Source organism: Muntiacus reevesi, chromosome 5, assembly GCF_963930625.1.
Source record: "Muntiacus reevesi chromosome 5, mMunRee1.1, whole genome shotgun sequence".
Taxonomy (NCBI): domain Eukaryota; kingdom Metazoa; phylum Chordata; class Mammalia; order Artiodactyla; family Cervidae; genus Muntiacus; species Muntiacus reevesi.
Window position 1 is genome coordinate 66,200,562 of NC_089253.1, and position 20,577 is coordinate 66,221,138.

Consider the following 20,577-nt stretch of genomic DNA (forward strand, 5'->3'; position numbering starts at 1 on the left):
TTCACCTTTCTAGCCTTAGCTGATTTTATGATTGAAACACTTTGTATGGAATGTGACCACTCAATTTCTTTGTCTGTTTTGCTATAGAGTGAAGTGAAGGGTTAGTTGCTCAGTCATGTCCAACTCTTTGCAACTTCATAGACTGTAGCCCACCAGGTTCCCCTGTTCATTGAATTCTCCAGGCAAGAATACTGGAGTGGGTTGCCATTCCCTTCTCCAGGGGATCTTCCCAACCCAGGGGTTGAACTCAGGTCTTCTGCATTGTAGGCCGTTTTTTCATTGTCTGAGTCACCAGGGAAACCCATTTTGCTATAGGTACCTGTTCAATCAGCATGTCTTCCTGGGGAGGGTTGGGAAGCTGAAGGTCTGTGTGCATGTCTTATTTTGGTTTATTTCTCCCTTTGGCTCTCCCACACTACCTTTGAATAACACCATTGGGGAACAGCGGCGGACTCCACTGGAAGGAGGCTGTCCTCGAGGCCAGCATCTGGATTTGTGGAGAGGACAATCCTGTGGGTGGAGCAGGAGGAGTTCTCAGCTCTGCTGTTGGCCCTTGGCTGCAACAATTGAAGCAAGTGCAGGCCTCCACCCCAATGGAGTAGGTCGTGAAGGGCTGCAGGCTGTAAAGAGTCTGCTGGGTGGCCAGGCCTTCAGCCAGCTGTAGAAGGAGAGAGAAGGCTAGATGAGGCCAGGTCACAAGTCACAGACAGTTGGTTCACTTTTATCACGTATCATACACTGTCTGAAAACTGTGTGTCACTAGTTACTCTGGGAGATGCACCCTAGCATCCAGCACAGTGTTTACCCTCAGGAATGACCAATCCAGAGGGACAGGCATGGCTTACACATGCCAAAAAATGCAATGAGATAACAGTTAGATAGAAGTTTGAGGCCACAGGATAGGAATCACAAGGCAGAGGGTTGTCTATTACCATAGATACTAGAAAATGGCATAAAGCTCACAAAATACTGACCAAGTTCTGTGACCCTCAGAATGATGCCTTTTTGAAAAAAAATCTATATTTGAACTATATTTCAAACTCAGGATTTTCTAAGGTTCATATTCTGCCGTTGTTCCTTGTGTGGATCAATAATTTGGGTACCAAAACTCCCCTCAAATTCTAAAGTTGAGTATTATGAGCTTGAAATATATTTTATGTATCAGTCAGTTCAGTTCAGTCGCTCAGTTGTATCCAACTCTTTGTGACCCCATGGACTGCAGCACGCCAGGCTTCCCTGTCCATCACCAATTCCCAGAGCTTACTCAAACTCATGTCCATCAAGTCGGTGATGCCATTCAACCATCTCATCCCCTGCTGTCCCCTTCTCCTCCCACTTTCAATCTTTCCCAGCATCAGGGTCTTTTCCAGTGAGTCAGCTCTTTGCACAAGGTGGCCAAAGTACTGGAGCTTCAGCTTCAGCATCAGTCTTTTCAATGAATTTTCAGGACTGCATTCCTTTAGGATGGACTGGTTGGATCTCCTTGCAGCCCAAGGGATTCTCAAGAGTCTTCTCCAATACCACAGTTCAAAAGCATCAATTTTTGGCACTCAGCTTTCTTAATGGTCCAACTCTTATAGCCATACATGACTACTAGAAAAATGGTAGGTTTGACTAGATGGACCTTTGTTGGCAAAGTAATGTCTCTACTTTTTAATACGCTGTCTAGGTTGATCATAGCTTTTCTTTTTCCAAGGAGCAAGCATTTTTTAATTTCATGGCTGTAATCACCATCTGCAGTGATTTTGGAGTCCTCCAAAATAAAGTCTCCCACTGTTTCCATTGTTTCCCCATCAATTTGTCATGAAGTAATGGGACTGGATGCCATGATCTTAGTTTTTTGAATGTTGAGTATTAAGCCAACTGTTTCACTCTCCTCTTTCACCTTCATCAAGAGGCTTTTTAGTTCTTTGCTTTTTGCCATAAGGGTGGTGTCATCTACATATCTGAGGCTATTGATATTTCTTCCGGCAATCTGGATTCCAGCTTGTGCTTCATTCAGTCTGGCATTTCACATGATGTACTCTGCATAGAGGTTAAATAAGCAGGGTGACAATATACAGCACTGACATACTCCTTTCCCAATTTGGAACCAGTCTGTTGTTCCATGTCCAGTTCTAACTGTTGCTTCTTGACCTGCATATAGATTTCTTAGCAAGCAGGTCAGGTGATCTGGTATTCCCGTCTCTTTAAGAATTTTCCACAGTTTGTTGTGATCCACACAGTCAAAAGTTTTGGCGTAGTCAATAAAGGAGAAGTAGATATTTCTCTGGAACTCTCTCTCTCTCTATATATATATATAAATATATACACATATATTTATATATATTTAAGAGTTTGAAAGCCCATGTATTTCTCTAAGGGTGTTGTTCTATATGAAATATACTTTTTTCCTCAGTTACCTTTGTTGCATTATAAACTTTTTAGTTTATCTGGAGCAAATGCTTTTTACCTTATTGTGGTTTTATTAAGTGCTCTTTAGAACAGAAGAGCTCAGAAAGTGGAAACTCATTTTCACATTGACATAAGCAACATTTAATTAAGAAGAGCTACCTCTTATTTAGAAAAATGTATACAAAGCACTCCAAATATAAATTATTTTAGTTTATTAATGTTATCATTTTATAAGCATGGATAATCAAGGGTTGATTGTATTTACATCATCTATATTTATTGAATCGGAAGCCTTGTAGAAAATATGCTAATATTTCTTTAACATTCAACATGAAACTTCCTTGCATGTGAGTGATCTTTTGAAATTGTGTTTCCATACCTGGCACGCTGGCCTCAAAGGATTTCTCCACACTTGCCAAAATTGTTCCCTCAATCAGTCTAAATAATTTATCATGTAATACTGGGATGTGCACAATTTCTCTATGAGGTCTGTGTGAACAAAGTATTATAATCTATACTTATTCATGAGAAATGTGAGAGTGATACCAGCTGTCCTGCAGAGAAAAGAGACTTCATCTTCAGGATGGTAGTCTCTTGGTTTAAATAATGCAGGAACCAGACTAGTTGATTATTAGTGTCCTTTTCCGCCGGTGGCTGGGCTAAAACACAATGTGAAAGGTGATTTCCCTCCACAGGACTGTCTTGTCTTCTCAGAGTGCCCCAAATGTGCTAATGCATGAACAGTGGAGTAGGGCTGAGCTGAGTTATTCTATTGTCTTTTCCAAAGACCTAGAACTTTCTCAAAAGACTGAGTTTTCAGTGTATCATTAGAGATTTGCTCATGCCAAAATGGGGATTCTGCGGTTTTCCTTTGCTCTGTTTTTTTTTTCCTTTTTCATATTAACATTTACATCACTGACAAAGACTGTTTCTTGGCCCCTTACTACAAGCCACTACTATTTAAGTGCTTGACATGTGTATTCTAATTAAATTCATTCAATTAATTTGATTATCTCTAAGGTCTTAGGCTTCTTACAAGATCGGTGGAGTCTTGAATACCACCTTTAGCCCTCCTCACCCCAAGCATTTACATATCTTCTGTAGGTTTCCTGATGCTATTTCTTTGCAGTGGGATCTTTGCGTCACTAAGGTCACCACAGGGCAACTGAGAACAGATGGATAAGAAAGAAGGATCAAGGCTAACAAAAAGCCAGGGCAGCAAGCTTGATTCTTTAAGTAAAGCAATCAGAATACTGCTGCTCACCACTGTCTGGGCCCCGCTGGCGCTCCTGGAGAACAATCTGTAGAGAGTGACAATCCCATTGGGCTTCTGGGGGGCGCTGATGTTGACAACTGCTTGGGTGGCAGAGATCGCGTGGAACTTGGGGGCCCTGAGACCTTCCGGCGGGGCAGGTCCAGTTCTACACCGCGTCCAGCTGCTGGGGGCTTTTCCTGCTGAATTCACGGCCCAGACCTCCAAAGAGAAATCAGTAAGACACATCAAAAGCAAGGTAACCTCAAGCTGCAAAGAAGCTGGCAATCAGAGCAACTGAACACAACAGAATGAGAGGAACTGTGATCCTGGAACTTCACAATCACAAAGGAGGGCAGGTCTTCCCTCTTTTTAGCCTTTGACCCTGTGAACAGAGAGGGGCTGATCAGAACCTCGGTTTCCAAATGCAATCAGCTGATTTAAGCCTAATGAAAAGCTGCTCATTCCTGTGTGGGGCGTGGAGTGACTTTTGTCAGCTTCTGCAAACTGGATGGATCTGCAGACTCCATAAAACTCAGCAATTCTTAAACCCTGTCCTCACTCAATCTGCATGAAAATTAAATTTTCCTTTCATCAAGGAGGGAATAAACATATGGAAGGAGGTGTAATCTTATTTATCAAGCACCATTTGTATAATTAAACGCGAATATCCTAAAAGGTTGCCTTAGGTCATTATTTGCATGAGTAAGTAATTTGTAGAATGTCAGGTACAATAGACAGAGTAGATGGATGTGTGAGTGGATAGGGTTAAATTAGGCCCAATAATAGCCAACTACACAGTGATCAATCAGGATGATAGATCTAAATGGCAATACGAGCGGACTGTCTGCATGTTTACGAGTAGGAGTCTTCCTTAGTAAGCTTTCGTGTTGGGCAAGTCTAACTTCAGGAAAATTTCTCTGCATTTGGTGTCTTTGTGTGTGTGTGTGTCTATACACACACATATATACACATACATGAATATTATAATTCATAATATATGTGATATATAATTGTCTATTTATAACATATAAATGTTATATGTATTTAATTATATATATTTGTTTTGAGCTTTTAAAGGCAAGTCTTGAAAACTTGATTCTATAGTACACATGTTCTAGGTGTGTGATGTTAAAAGAGCATGTGGAATGTTCAAATGCAAGATATTTAGGAAACACTGTAGGAGAATACTTTGCAGTGAGAGTTTAGTTTCATTATTATTTTGCTTTCACGTCATTAATATCTTTAAGAGAATTTAATGAATATCAGAGAGCTTTCAGCAGTTAGGCTAACTCTTATCAGTGTTTCTGTACTTTTTTTTTTTTTTTTTTGCAGATTTCTCTAAAAGTAACATTTCTGATGTTGAATTGCTCTTGAAATACGGTCAACAGCAAATCGCCAATCTGTTGCTGATAGGATTGCCAGAAGCCCTGTTTTTCACCCCCAGTTTTATTGAGAAATAATTGATATACATCCCCACTTTAAAAAGAGATAACTAACCTACTTACTAAGTAGAACCTGCTCTTTGCAGTGCTCTGATCCATTGCTCCCATCGTGTGCACAATAATCACTCACATTTGTATAAATTTTATACTTTTCAAGACACTTTAACAAATTTTCACTGACTAGGTCCTCACAAACACAACTTTGTAAGGTGGTTGGAGAATATATTATTGGCCCCTTTTACAGATGAGGAAATCAAGCCTCTGAACTGTGACTCTCTTGTTCAAGGTGACAGAAGTCACAAGACCTGAAACTAGAATTCTACTCTCCGGGAAATTTTATTGCTCTTTCCAGTAAACTGTGCTTTTGATTCTGCATGTCATCCATACAAATAAATAAGATACTCGGGATTATGAATATTAAATGACTTGTCTATAGACAATTACCTGCAATTCTGGTTTAGGTAAAATCTCAGCTTGCAAGGGTAAACAGACATACCCAGGTTGCCTTGAATGATGAGGGTTTGTTTTGATAGACCCAGGGGAGTAAGGAGCAGAAAACTAAGCAATGGGAGAGCCAGGTTCCATGGAAACCAGGGTCCAGGGCAGAAGACAACAGCTGCTCTTACCACCCCCTCCTAGAATAGCCATGGTCAGTCTTAACAACAGGGAGAGTAGCTATAGGAAATAATTGATGAGGAGGTCAGACTGCAAGGCTGATGAGAAAGAGCCTCTGACTTCAGTCTGCTCCAGACTAACCTCTTTTACTGAAAATTTCTTTCTGGAGGGTAGGAAAGCATTTTTGATTACACAATAAGTGACAAAGTTTGAAAAGAAAATAAATATTCTTGAGAAAGCGTTGCAAAATAAGGCGAACATACTGATATCAAACTCTTTGCCAAGTGTGTCAGACTTTGGTTGGTAATTTAAGTGCATACAGGATTTTAGTAGAGGCCACAAAGGCTGGAGAAGAACACAAGGAGGAAAGTGCAGTTGGGTTTGGCAAAATAAAAACTCACCAAGCTGCCAATTAATTCATGATCAGTCACTCAGTCATGTCCAACTCCTGGAGACCCCATGGACTGTAGCCCACCAGGCGCTTCTGTCCAGGAGTTTTTCTAGGCAAGAATACTGGAGTGAGTTGCCATATCCTCCTCCAGGGGATCTTCCTGACCCAGGGATCAAACCTGCATCTCCTGTGTCTCCTGCACGGCAGGCAGATTAACTACTGAGCACCAAATCTATCAAGGCTTTTTAATGCTCATGTTGGCAGTTAGGTCTAGACCTCATGCCTTTCTGTGTTGCATGAGTTTTTATGGGGTAGAGTTTTAGTTCCAAAATATAATTTAGCCCATGGTATTTTAAAACACTTGAGTCTCAATAATGTAGTATTTTACTATATTTCTCTAGAAGTATTTTTTTTTTTTTTTTTTAAACTGGGCCATACAGAATTCCCCATCAGTAACTGGGAATGAATGTAGGCTCTAGTGTCTTTTGTCTTTGACAGGAGACCTTCATAATGCAGTGCTTTTTTCCTAGTCTTTCTTTTTAGTATTCAATCAATTTGAGATCAAAATAGCATTCATATAAATCAACATGCTTATGCAAAGCAGGAGCAGCCTATTTACATGAGCTCCTCTGAAAATGAAAACAGTTACAATGAAGAAGGTTGTGCTAATGAAGTATTATGGATTTCTCAAGACTTGTGGTATCTCTTATGCCAAACTACCAGAAGAAAAGGCAGAAAGAAACTGTTACTTTCTTTCAGTCTTTCTCTCTCTCAAGGTAAAAAGTCCTTTATCCAAAAATCGCTGTAGATTTTTGTCTATGCCCAGCTAAACAGGAGATAAATGAACTAAAGTATAGTTTAAAATTCAGGATAAAAATACTAACAGATTATGCTTATGGTTTATTTCTACTGAGAAACAATGGCCCCAAGATTTAGGTCCACCTTTATATGGTGGATAAAGAAAAAGCAGAGATCTTATATGGGGAAATGTGCGTAGTGTACTCTGATCTTATACTTTGAATGAACCTATATAAACATTAATAAATGAGACATCTTGAGAACGCAGGTAGAGTTGCCTACTTAATCTCTCTATCTAGCTACCCATCAGGTTGGTGAAAAAGTTCATTTCCATTTTTCCATAAGATGTTATGAAAAAACTTGAATGAACTTTTTGGCCAACACAATATCTGTGTCTATCTGCCACCTATCTACCTCTTATTTACCCAACTAATACACCAACACACCTGGTTTGTATTCCAAGATCCCCTCACATATTCTTGTTGCTGTTGTTTAGTCACTAAGTCATATCTGACTCTTTGTGACCCCATGGACTGTAGCCTGCCAGGCTCCTCTGTCCATGGGATTTCCCAGGCAAGAACACTGAAGTGAGTTGCCATTTCCTTCTCCAGGGGATCTTCCTGACCCAGGGATCCAACCCACATCTCCTGTATTGCAGGTAGATTCTTTACCACTGAGCCACCAGGGTATATAAACAATGTATGAGTTACTTAGAAAAAAGAAGGGACTTTTTAAGAATTGAAAACTAAAGTACAGTTTATGAATTTCATGCTCAAGCACGAAAAAAAGGCTACATTTCATCTTTCGCTTATGCAAAATATCCTCACACCCACACTATCTAGTTGAACATATTTATCCATGGAAAATAAAAAAAATTAAAGGTGATTAAAGTTTCTATTTATCATTTGGGTTTAACAAACATTTGCACATGTGCACAGATATACACACATACATACAACACACTCACCCACACATTATAACTATAAGAGTTAGGAGTTTCCCAACTTGGTGCTATTAATTACAACAGGTTAGGACTGACTGAGATGGGGTGCTTCCTTCTCCAAGGTTTTGGGTGAAACTATGAAAGGAGTTACAATGTAAGAAGATGTCATAGAAGACACAGGTTAACTATTTGAATAAATAAAAAATAACTAAAATGATATAACCCCAAATTTTCTAATTGACTCACGAAAGAGTAGATCTATTTGTTTTCTATCTAATTTTTATCTAACTAGTGAATATTAGCAACTAGTGACTTATGCTGTTGTCCATTAAAGATAAAATTGTTCTTTTATCTACCCCCTGCCCACTTTCCCAGCCTCCTAGGACTAGTTACTATATGTTGCTTTAAAAAGTTTTAATTACATGAAATGTCAACATCTGCCACCATGCTGCCCTAATCTCACTGCTGTGGAAACAATGGGTTCAATTGTTTGTCCTCTGCTGAAAACTGCCTTTTATAAATCTTTCTTCAGAGGAGTCTTTGTCCAAACGTGCTCCCTGGCTATTATCTTCAGAATCATTTTGCGTTCCTGTAAGAGAATTTCTAGTGAAATGATCTCAGAACTCGCGTTTTAAAAACATTTCCAAGTGATTCTTGTGCTCAGTCTTGTTTGAGAAACACAGAGAGCTATTCCCTACAGAACCAGGTACAGAAATCAAACAGTTTTTTCAATTTCTATTCACATGTTGTCTATTCAGAATTGCACTTTGCATTACTTTTGTCAATACCTTCAGCCATTCAATGGAGAAGGAAATGGCAACCCACTCCAGTAGTCTTGCCTGGAGAATCCCATGGACAAAGGAGACTGGTGGGCTACAGTCCATGAGATGCTTTAGAAACCTTAGCGTGGGGATCTACTGGGTGCTTACATTAATGACCTAACTATCCTTTAGCACAATTTCCATGCTTAACTGTAGTTTTCATTTTAATGCTTTGTCTCACTCAATGGCTCATAACTTTCTCAAATAACATTCTCTAGGACTAATGTTTTCTAAGTGCAGTCTTAGTGCAAAGAGAAATTCTTAATGTAAAATTTCAGGGTTTCTTAATTATAAAAATACCTTATGATTCTTTTGGTTGAGGAAATGCTACAAGTCTTGATAGGACCAAGAGAACAAACCTAGCAATGCTTTCTATACTGCTGGTATCCAGTTGATGTCTACTTGGTCATGTATTTGTTATCATTTTCCATATAAAAATGGACCATAGGAATAATGGGACATTCCTAGTGGCTCAGAGGTAAGGAATCTGCCTGCAATGCAGGAGACTCAGGTTCAGTCCCTCAGTCATGAAGATCTCCTGGAGAAGTGATAGCAACCTATTCCAGCATTCTTGCCTCAAGAATTCCATGGATAGTAGAACCTGGCTGACTACAGTCCATGGGGTTGCAGAGTCAGACAACTGAACGGCTAACACACACACATAGGAATAACCAAATTCAGCCAGTGATCTTTCACAAAAACCCTCTTATCTGATGATTCCTAATGTAAGTGATAGTGGCTGTCCTTCCCCTTGAAGCATTTTGAGATTTTGCACTGTTTTCCAGGCTGTTTGTTACACGTTGAAGTTTAATTGTGACTCTCAGAGGATTAATACATGGAGGAATTTTTCAGTTCTCTGCAACTTCTGTGATATTCTATAACATACTTCCTTGTGGAATAATGGCAATTTTTGACAAAACAGAAACATTTCAACAATATTGTTTCATATCAAGCAGCACTAGGGAGGCAACATTATTCACAAAAACTGGAGAATATGAATATATTTTCATGACAATTCACATCAGAAACAAACAAGCCCAACATGAACAGCCATGCCAGTAATTAATAAGAAGAGTAAATAGGTTACATGTTAACAGGCAAACAATTAAATTATTTGTTTCCTAGGGGCATGTAATGAGATTGTGATCACACTCCCAGGAGAGAGACAAATAGATATTAAAAAGGTCTTTCCGATACCTGTATTGGCTAAGGCCAACAACTAATTCAATAGATTCGATCAAAATCACCTCTTCTTTCACTGCTCCTGATTTATGACTTGGGCTGCAGTTAGTCATCACTCATTGCAGTTTGCTCTCCAGTGCTCATAAATTATGCCTCATAAATAAAAAGATACAATCAAGGAAATCATATCAATTCATCTGCAACCTTGGAGTGCATTTTCCCATGGCATTCAAGCGGATGCCTTTTTAAAGGGGAGCTTGCCATGGGTTTTGAGTATGTTCAAAGAGCAACACACCAAAATAGGCTTTGCCAGAACTGAGGTTAAGAGAGACTAAAAAGAGAAGGCAATAAATCTGAAATGATATGATGATGATAAGATTTTTAAAAAAATTTCATTAACAGTCCCGCAGGCTGCATCCATAAAGGAATCACTGGCTGAAAAGCTCTGTGTAGCTGTCTAACCATCCACCTATCTGATTTTCTTTCATCATCAAATGGACTTTTTTCAGCATCTCTGTTTGTATGGTACTTTGCGGGGTCCATTATAGTTATGCTTTTACAGATATGGTCCTTGCATTCCAGGCTCCTTTAATCTAAAACACTTTGCATCAGGCAAGATGGAACATGATTTTAATTGAATTCTGGGACCCAGGGGAAGAAGGGTACAGCAGAACATTGTGCTCGCTTCTACTGGTGCTTTTGAAATTCAGAGATGTGAAGTTAGTAAAGAGATTACAAGACATTTTCCTCCCTAGAAACGGATGTCTTCTGTCACTGCTGCTCAGCACACAGCCATGTCCTTTGGAGGTGCTCAGTAAATATGAATGGCTCTTTTCTAAAATGTAAGAAGAGGAAAACTGGCTTCCATATTAGTGGAGAATACTGAAATTGGCTTCCATCTGATGTTCATAATGATAATGAAAATTTGGAACTTATCATGCTGCTGCTGCTGCTAAGTCACTTCAGTCGACGAACTTATCACACTCCCTTTTAATTGCTGTGTCTGCTCTCCCTGAGAGAAACCAGGAGCTCAGTCCTGCCCAGCTCTCACAAGGCTATGTTAAAGTAGTTCATGGGTTTAGTGAGCATCTATACTTGTATAAAGGTATTATATGTGCTGATTCACTTCATCCTCTCAGCATCCTGTGAGGGGGTATCAGCATCATAACCAGTAGGAAACGGAGGCACAGAGATGTTTACATAGCTTGTGGTCGGGCCAGCCTTGTCATACAGGTATGTGGGGTAAAAGCTTGAGCTCTCTGCTTTTTCTGTTGAAGGAGGTCCTAGATAGACACATCCTCTAAGTGTTTGAGATACTGCCGTGAGGCTGTTGTCAAACTGTGCAGACTGGCTGTTTTGCAGAGAGGATCCCTAACGTGAAGTGGTGGAAATGACCACAAACATCACAGCATCCATACTTGCTGCTCCGCATCATGCTTTAAACAATACTTCCTGTTATACAGAGGCAAGTACCCTGCTGCTCCAAACATGTGTAAAGTGAAAGTGAAAGTTGCTCAGTCACGTCCCACTCTTTGCAACGCCGTCGACTGTAGCCCGCCAGGCTCCTCCGTCCATGAAATTCTCTGGGCAAGAATACTGGAGTGGGTAGCCTTCTCCAGGGGATCTTCTCAACCCAGGGATTGACCCCAAGACTCCCACACTGCAGGTGAATTCTTACCATCTGAGCCACCAGGGAAGCCCAAGAATACTGGAGTGGGTAGGTAGCCTATCCTTTCTCCAAGTGACCTTCCTGACCCAAGAATCAAGCCAGGTCTCCTGAATTGCAGACAGATTCTTTACCAGCTGAGATACTAGGGAAATCCATATAAATGCACTTAAATGGCAGGAGAGTTCCAGAAAAACATCTACTTCTGCTTTATTGACTACGCCAAACCTTTGACTGTGTGGATTACAACAAACTGTGGAAAATTCTTTAAGAGATGAGAATACCAGACCACCTTACCTGCGTCCTGAAAAATCTGTATGCAGGTCAAGAAGCAAAAATTGGATCCAGACATGGAACAATGGACTGATTCCAAATTGGGAAAGGAGTACTTCAAGTCTGTACATTGTCACCCTGTTTATTTAACTTACATGCAGAGTACATTGTGGGAAATGCCAGGCTGGAGGAAGCACAAGCTGGAATCAAGATTGCTGGGAGAAATAACAATAACCTCAGATATGCAGATGACACCACCCTTGTGGCAGAAAGTGAAGAGGAACTAAAGAGCCTTTGATGAAAGTGAAAGGAGAGAGTGAAAAAGTTGGCTTAAAACTCAACATCACCAAAGGGGTGGGCAGACCACCTAATCCACCCCTCTAACCCAACCCTGGACACACCCCTACCCTCACTCCATATAAGGAGCCAGCTTGCCCCTCCCTCAGTGAGCTAGCGAGGGAAACTGTTACTTGTTCTTGCCCCCCTGCTATAGCAGGGGCTCCAATAAAGCACTGTCTGAATTTTTTTTCTGGCCTCAGATCAATTTTTATTGATTAAGGAGATCAAGAACCCTGGTGGGTAAAACTAAAATACTAAGGTAAGTTTTTTTCATCCCAATTTTATAGGTAAGGAAACTGAGGCTTAGAGAGTAAATTACTGGCTGAGGACACAGTGACAGTAAGTCCTGCAGCCCAGATTACAACCTGAGTCAGTTTATCTTTGCAGGGTCAGGAGTTCATGCTCTTGATGGGGTGACTTGAGGACGCTGTTTCAGCAGAACAATGATGGGATCTGGTGCAGAACATTTGGACCCAAGTTCTGACTCTGCCATTTCCTGACTAGGCACTTTGTTCAGTCATTCAGTTTCCTGATTATGATGGAAAAAATAATATCTACCTCACAGGACTATTCTGAGATTTATGGGCAATAAAATTGCTATAAATTTTGAGAAATGGGGTAGAGGATAAGTACATTTATAAATATTTTACTAAGATTTTGAAAGCCCCAGAGCTGTATACAAACACAATTTGGAGCAACCAGAGGGTGAATTTAAGAACACAGTCTGTAAAACTTGAATTCTAGACTCAAATTTCAGTTCTTTCGCTTACCAGCTGTACCCTTGGGCATGTTAACTATGGGTTTCTAAGGGTTATTATTTAGAATAATCCTTGCCTCAGATGATTATTATGAGTTAATGCATGCAAAACTTTTAAGAGTCCTTAGTAGTACATAGAAAGCACTAAATACACGATGATGGTTTTTATTATATTTGTGTGAAAAGTCAGGATATGACTTCTCAGTAGAGAAAGTGAGACTAAATAGCAATTCTCTAATTCACTTCTGGGTCTATTTAGCTGTTATGGATCAACAATAGACTTGAAAACCCTTACCGTATTCTGAGGTCAGCCAATATTTCTCTGTGTCTTTGTCTCCAGGTACTTCTTCACTCTAAACTCTGAGGGTTAGAATAAATGAAAGCCTGGCTTTTCAGAATATTGCTTCTACATCAAAATTTGCTGATTGGATGGCATCCTCGATTTTACCCTCTTATTAAAATTTCTCAAAAGCACCTCAAGATATGTAAAAAGGAAACCGTGAAGAAAGGCAATGCATTATTCAAAGAAAAGAACCTTGTTTCCAGTTTCATTGCAAATATGCCTTTGGGAGAGAACTGTACAGTTTCCTAGACACTTATAGGCATCTTAGTAATGATCAGATCCACTAACAGATAGATAAATCAATTTACAAGATAAAGTCTTGATCGTCTTCTTAAAGATTTCCATTGAAGGCATCTGATTTACTTCAATATGTTAACATTTTTGCTACTCTTTCTAGATGTGACAGCTTCATACAGATCAAGATGTTTGGAATTTAATGGAAATACACCATTAGTCCAAGTACTTAGATTTACTGAGTGTTTTATCAATAATCATAGAGTGGCAAGCCAAAGCTTGCCAGGTGATCCTCCAGCCCAGAAAGAATTCTCCTGGAAAGGCCTTGTCGTGACTCAGGTGAGAAACAGCACCCACTTGGGGCATGGGGGATGTTTGGAGTGTCTTCTCTCTGCCTCCAGATCCATTCTCTGCCCTCTGCTCGGCGGCCCGCTTTACAAAAAGAGAGAGTTGTCACTTTCTCCTTCTCTCTCTCTGGCGTCCCAGTTTGGCAACAGGCCGTGTTCCTTCTCCATGACACAGCTTCTCCAGGCAGCCCCTCCCCACTGGCTATAGCATTTACTGGGTTACAGAAACAGCTTCTTCCCCTTGCCCCTTTAGGTCTAGAGGGTAAGGTAATGGCTCCCAATGATGGCTAGACCCTAGGTATGTCAACATCCCTTGTTGATGCGCTTCATCCTGCCCACAGCTCATACATAGCCTTTTCATTAAAATTTCCTTAAATGCCCGTTTGAGTGTGCTACTTCCTGCTGAAATCCTGATTGACAGAGGGGAGAGCATTTTGAACCTTTCCCAGGTTGCACAGTGGGTGATTGCACGGTGGATAGGCTAAGAGAGGCATTTGCTCACAAGGATGGGGAGATTTGGAAGAGCATTTTTTTGTGAGACTGAATAGTTTCTATGGAATGATGATGATGTTGAGTCGCTCAGTCAGGTCCAACTCTTTTGCAACCCCATGGACTTAGCCCACCAGGCTCCTCCTCTGCCCCTGGGATTTCTCAGGCAAGAACACTGGAGCGGGTTGTCATTTCCTTCTCCAGGGGATCTTCCTCACTCAGGGATTGAACCTGCATCTCCTGCATTGGCAGGCAGATTCTTTACCACTAAACCACCTGGGAAGCCCCTATGGAATGATATTCAATTTTTAATATCAAGGAACTACTGACGCTCCTCAAGACGATCTGGCCAGAGTGGCAAGAGCTTGTCCAGGAGGATTTGGTGTGGAGACCGCTCTGCTCCTGGTTGAGGACATGACTGTTTCTCCCTAGGTCTGTTGTGCCATCACTCAAATCTCTGTCTTCACAGCTTACACTACTGTCCATGTATTTTTATGAGAACATTGTTCATGGGTATGTTTCTTTACCGTATTAACTAAACTTTAAACCCCTGGGACGGGGTGCGGGGTAGAGTCCATGGTTTTATAGCCTCTAGTTCCAATCTCAGCAACTCAACATATACTTTGAACTTGGTGGGTGGTTAATAATGACAAGTTATGAAATTCTCAGCTTAGAGGCTAAAGGGGAAGAAGGAAATATGTCTCACTCTTTCCTGGATATTCGTACAGGACCTAAGCTTCAGGTGATTTTGGACAGCCTTCTCCTTTTACAGCTACCTTGCAGAGCAGGAACCAGTTGTGAAGAGTCATGGGGGCAGGTCAGAATTCTACATTATCTATATTTGCTTCGAGGAAATCTGGTTGCATTGAATGCTTTAAGTCCAGCAAAGAAGCTTCCAACAAGAGACATGAGGATCAAACATGGCTTAAATGAACTGGGTCCGAAGGAGGGTGAGAAACAACCCATCTTCAGATGAGTAACTTGTCTCAAAGGCAATGTAGAGATTGCCGATAGTAGGGGCTTAGGAAGAGAGTCCTAGGGGACACCCTGAGCGACAGAAAAAGAACAGGGGTCTGCATACATGTAAACCAGCATTTCTCCTGTGTGCTCTCATATAAATAGGCAGAAATGACCTCCTGTTGGAACACAAAACCTGAAGGCAAAAAAGGACACAGTCCCTGGACCGAGTGGCAGAATTCGGGTTTCTGTTCACGAAATGTCCTGATGGCCTTCAGTCTAAGCAGTGGCGCTCAGGCTCTAGGGTTTTAGAGCACACGCACGGCTAGAGTCAGCCAATATCAATAAATCATTTAAGACCTTGAGCTGCGGGAATTGTGGGTGGGAGCAGCTTACATCTCATGGGAGAAACTAACCAAACATCAGCTTCCACACTGGTCAGAAATACGTTAGTGGGATTCACACTTAATTAAATGCAAGTCCAAAGCCAAACAGACAATGTGCTCAGTGAATTTTCTCTAAATGTAATACAAAAAAAAAAATGTTTAGGAAAGGAATGAGTTAAAAGTGATGGCAACAGATAATAAACAATTTGAAGCATGTCACTAGTCACAGAAATGTGGAATCAGACTATCAGAGTTGGAGAGAATCTTAGCCGTGCAAACATGGACATGTTATTCCTTTCCTGGGAAGACAGTAGCAAGGACAAGAAAGGTTGAACTCTTTCATCAAAGGAGCAACGCATCTTCAGGACCAACTGTGCTCTTAATTAGAGATGTTTGCATTCTAACATTGTATTAATGATTGTTAGAGAGACATAAGAGTTTTCTTAACCTCTTTTCCCTCTTGGAAGAAAGTACCTCCTTCTTTTATTTAGTGAGATGCTGAGGATAGTTTCTACTTTGGCCCCGTTGCTTCATTTTTCTGGACTTATTAGTAAGTGTGCCCTGGTCTTCCCCACTAGCATACTGGACACCTTCCAACCTACGGGGCTCATCTTTCAGTGTCATATCCTTCATACTGTTCGCTGGGAAAGACCCTGATGCTGGGAAAGATTGAAGGCAAAAGGGAATGGGCAGCAGAGAATGGGATGATTAGATAGCATCATCAACTCAATGGACCTGAATTGAGCAAACTCTGGGAGGCAGTGGAGGACAGAGGAGCCTGGCGTGCTGCACTCTATGGGGTGGCAGAGTTGAGCAGGACTCAGTGACTGAACAACAATGAAGATAGAGTGGGGAGGTAGCTCTACTATGTAGCAGACATCCTGCTCTACACACACAATTTCTTGATTCTCATTATACACCCATTTTTTAATGAATGAGTGAGGCTATGAGAACTTAAGTATCTTGCTCAACCTGCATGATTTTCACCTGGAAGAACAGGATGGTTGAGAGCATCGCATGTGAGAGAACATGAGGATTTTAACTATTCTGCAGTAGCAGGCCTGTTGTGTTCAGCGTACTGGGGCAGCTCTGGTTTCTGCTAAAGGCATCTCCCACTCAGGAAGCCCTGAGTGGAGGAGGGGGTCTCATGCCCAGGCCTGTTCAATCACAATTCTTCATCCTCTTGTTTATAAGAAGGTACAAGGTGTTAGTATGTCAGTAAGAGTCCTGTCCTGGGGCTTCTCTGTTGGCTCAGTGGTAAAGATACCACCTGTCAACGCAGGAGACATGAGGTCGATCCCTGATCCTAGAAGATCCCCCACTCCAAGGAGGAATTAAGCCCGCGTACCACAACTATTGGGCCTGAGCTCTAGAGTCTGGGCGTTGCAACTACGGAAGTCCATGTGCCCCAGAACCTGTACTCTGCAATAGAAGAAGCCACTTCAATGGGAAGTCAGTGACCCAAAACTAGAGAGTAGGCCCGCTTGTTGCAACTGGAGAAAAGTCAGTGCAGCTGTGAAGACCCAGCAGAGCCAAAAATTAACTAAAAAAAAAAAAGATTCCTGCCCTTGATTGACTTATAGATAGAGGGAAAGAGAAGTCCTTACTGAGGCAGGAGATAGATGGACCCCAGACTGAACAGTTGATGTCTCTTCCGAGAGGAGGTTGAACCCTACTCAGATTAGAGATAAAAGACCACATATTCCTCATTCTTGAAGTCAAGGAGACCTTCCTGACTACATATGTACAGAAAGGCTCCCTGGAGGTCAAAAAGGGAGGGGTCATCACCCCATAGTAAGTAATGTCAACTACCCATGGGCCTCTTGTCTAGAAGGCATCTTGGCTAAAAGATGTGGTGTACACATGGAAGGACCCCGAGATAAACCAAATAGACTCAGAATCAGGCAAAGCAAGATGACTGGCCAAAGGAAACCCAGAAGAAATGCCCCATATAAATGATTCAAACCACCATGAGGGCCTGACTCTCTCTTTGAGCCTACCCATGTGTCCGTCCATACACACTACTCTTTTTCCCTCTAATAAACACTTTTCTTGCTTCACTACTTTCCGTCTCTATGTGGAAATTCATTTCTACACAGCTGATGGGCCAGGACCTTTTCACTGGCCACTAGTCCCTGGAGGTCTAGTGGCTGGGATTCAGGGCTCTCATTGTCACGGGTCAACTTCAATCTCTGACCAGGAGCTGAAACCCTGCTTCAAGCCACTGCAGGCCAAGGCCACCCAAGATCATTTCCACTCTGAGGTGGGACAGTAATCATAATACTAGCTGTCATTATTGTTCTGTGCAAATAGTTTCTATGTATGAGATACTGACCTAAGCACATTCACATATCAACACATTTAATCCCAAAGCAGCCCAGGAGTTCAGTGGTATTTCTACCCACATTTCAAAGACAAGAAAACCAAAACACAGAGGTTTGAATCAGGCAGCTCTGGGGTAGTAATTTTCTCTGATGCCTGGAGAGAGTCTGGTGTGGACTGAAGCCAAATAAAGACAATTTGAGGCAAAGAAAGGAGATAAGGGATGAATCTAACAGCATCATGTCCTGCATTTCAAAAGGGATTCTTGAGAGAAAGAAGTGTTTGCACTTTTTCCTTGTTTCAAGGAATGACTTTAGTCCCTTTCCCAGACAGCTGAACAGAAGCAATTGTCTTCTGTTTAAGGGAAAGTTTGCTTTCTACCAATTATAGCAAAATAGTTATGATACCATATAGACGATGTAAATTTTCTCAAGGACCTAAGTGGGATTCTTATTTAGTAAACTAAATAAATTAGGTTTGTTATTTATTTCTGTTTATATTTTCCAACATACTTCTAATTCATTCAATAAATCTACTAGTAAATAAATAAACTAGGTTTCAGAAACATCACTACTAATATTCCCATATATCCATTTTGGTGGTGGATAATGACATGATTGGGCTTCCCTAGTAGCTCAGCTGGTAAAGAATCTGTCTGCAATGCAGGAGACCCCAATTCAATTCCTGGGTCGGGAAGATCCCCTGGAGAAGGGATAGGCTACTCATGCCAGTATTCTTGGGCTTCCCTGGCGACTCAGACAGTAAAGAATCTGCCTGCAATGTGGGAGACTGGGTTTCATCCCTGGGTTGGGAAGATCCCCTGGAGGAGGGCATGGCAACCCACTCCAGTATTCTTACCTGGAGAATCCCCATGGACAGAGGAGCCTGGAGGGTTGCAGTCCATGGGGTCGCAAAGAGTCAGACATGACTGAGCACTAAGCACAATGACATGACTATTAGTGTATGAGCTGCTCTCACAGCCTTACTAACTTTAAAACATTTTTAAATTGAATTATAATTGATTTCCATTGTTGTGCTAATTTCCACTATACAGCAAAGTGACTCACTTATACACACATGTGTTCTTTTTCATATTCTTTCCCATGATGGTTTATCGCAGGGGAACTGAATATAGCTCCCCATGCTGTACAATAGAACTTTGCTGTTTATACACTCATGCGCTTTGATACAATTTACACCTAAATATTATTAGAAGATCAAGTCACTTAGGGTCAGCACGTATTCTGTGAGGTTTTCAAATTATAGATGACCAAGGCCGATCAAGAGAAACTAACATTGCATGGGGATTTTTAATTTTTTTGCTGTTGTTGTTGTCTGTTTGGGCCCACTGAGAGGCGTGTAGGATCTTATTTCCCCACCAGGGAGGGAACCTGTGGCCTCCGCAGTGGAAACACGGAATCTTAACCACTGGACTGCCACAGAAGTCCCTGATGAGAATTTTTAAAAGCCTGTGCTTGTAGATGACCCCCCACTTAGGGCCCCAGAATCTCGAGCTGGAAAGAGCTGCTACTTCCAGGTGAAGAAAGGCTGAAGGAAGTCAATTTGCTCAAGGATCCAGAAATAGGGGTAAAGAACTAAACCCTGCCATCCTTTCTGCTCCTCCCTTCTTCTGATAGCTTGCCTCCCACACTGTGGGAACATTCCATGGGGGGCTGGTGCAGAGAAGGCCTCCGCGGTCCCCTCCTGTAGTCGTCACATAGCCGCCTGTGGTAGGAACAGCAGGGACCCCCAGAGCATCTCCCCCACAGCCATTCCTCTCAGCCTCTCCTGCATAAATCCTCAGCAGAACTGTCTGGGGGCAGTGTCGGCCTGTGAGTAAGTAGCGGGCTGCAGCTCTGGGCGGCTCAGAGATCAGGCCCACACGCCTGTGAGTCACACATGGGGTTTCCTCCAAGGCTGACTTGTCGTGTCTCAGTCATCCAGTCACGAGGCCCCAGAAGCCTTCAGAGACCCTGCGTGTGTGTGTGGGTGCTTATCGAAAAAAATCTGTCAAAGTGGGGAAGTTTCAGGAAAGCTAATTAAGTCACTGACAGCAGGAGTCAATGAAAGGGGAGCCATGACAGCCCTGGTAAATCCATGATGAGTCATCGTTGCCTTAAGCGGGTGTATGAATATGAAGGCATAGTTACTGAGAACCACTCATTGGCCTCAGCTCTCTCCCCTCAGGTCAAAGCTGAAGCTTCTTATAAAAGCAGACACACACCCAGGTCCCTCTCTGAAGCCTGTGGAGAGACTACTATCTTAATTTGCTTACTGAACAATTAAGAAATTCCCCACATAGAATCGGTGGAGCTTTATATCATATATATTTGTACATCCCAATTTTGAAAGCATTGATGATAGAAATGTGTATTGTCTGTGAAAAAAAAAATTCCTACCAGATGTGTAAGTATTTTGTAGCATAGCAAGCCTATAATCTCTATTTAAGGAAAAGGTCTATGCACTGGAAGAATTTCATTTAGCAAAGATACATCTCATTTATGTACGATTCATACATTTGCAGTTGTTTGAAAACTGGGTTCTGGTAAACAAAATTGTATCGGAAATTCACAAATGTTTATTTTCTGATGAGAACTTGCACTGCATCACTCAGCAAAGTCAG

General features: G+C 41.5%; 1 protein-coding gene across 1 annotated transcript in view; it reads right to left on the minus strand.

Moving 5' to 3' along the window:
* The window catches only part of USH2A (usherin), a 905,205-nt gene that overhangs the window by 60,710 nt on the left and 823,918 nt on the right, over positions 1-20,577 (minus strand). Inside the window, exons 64-65 of the mRNA XM_065936753.1 lie at positions 3,659-3,868; positions 420-658 (exon numbers count right to left, since the gene is read on the minus strand). Coding sequence (XP_065792825.1) covers positions 420-658; positions 3,659-3,868 — 449 coding nt within the window. The remainder of the gene's footprint in view (positions 1-419; positions 659-3,658; positions 3,869-20,577) is intronic.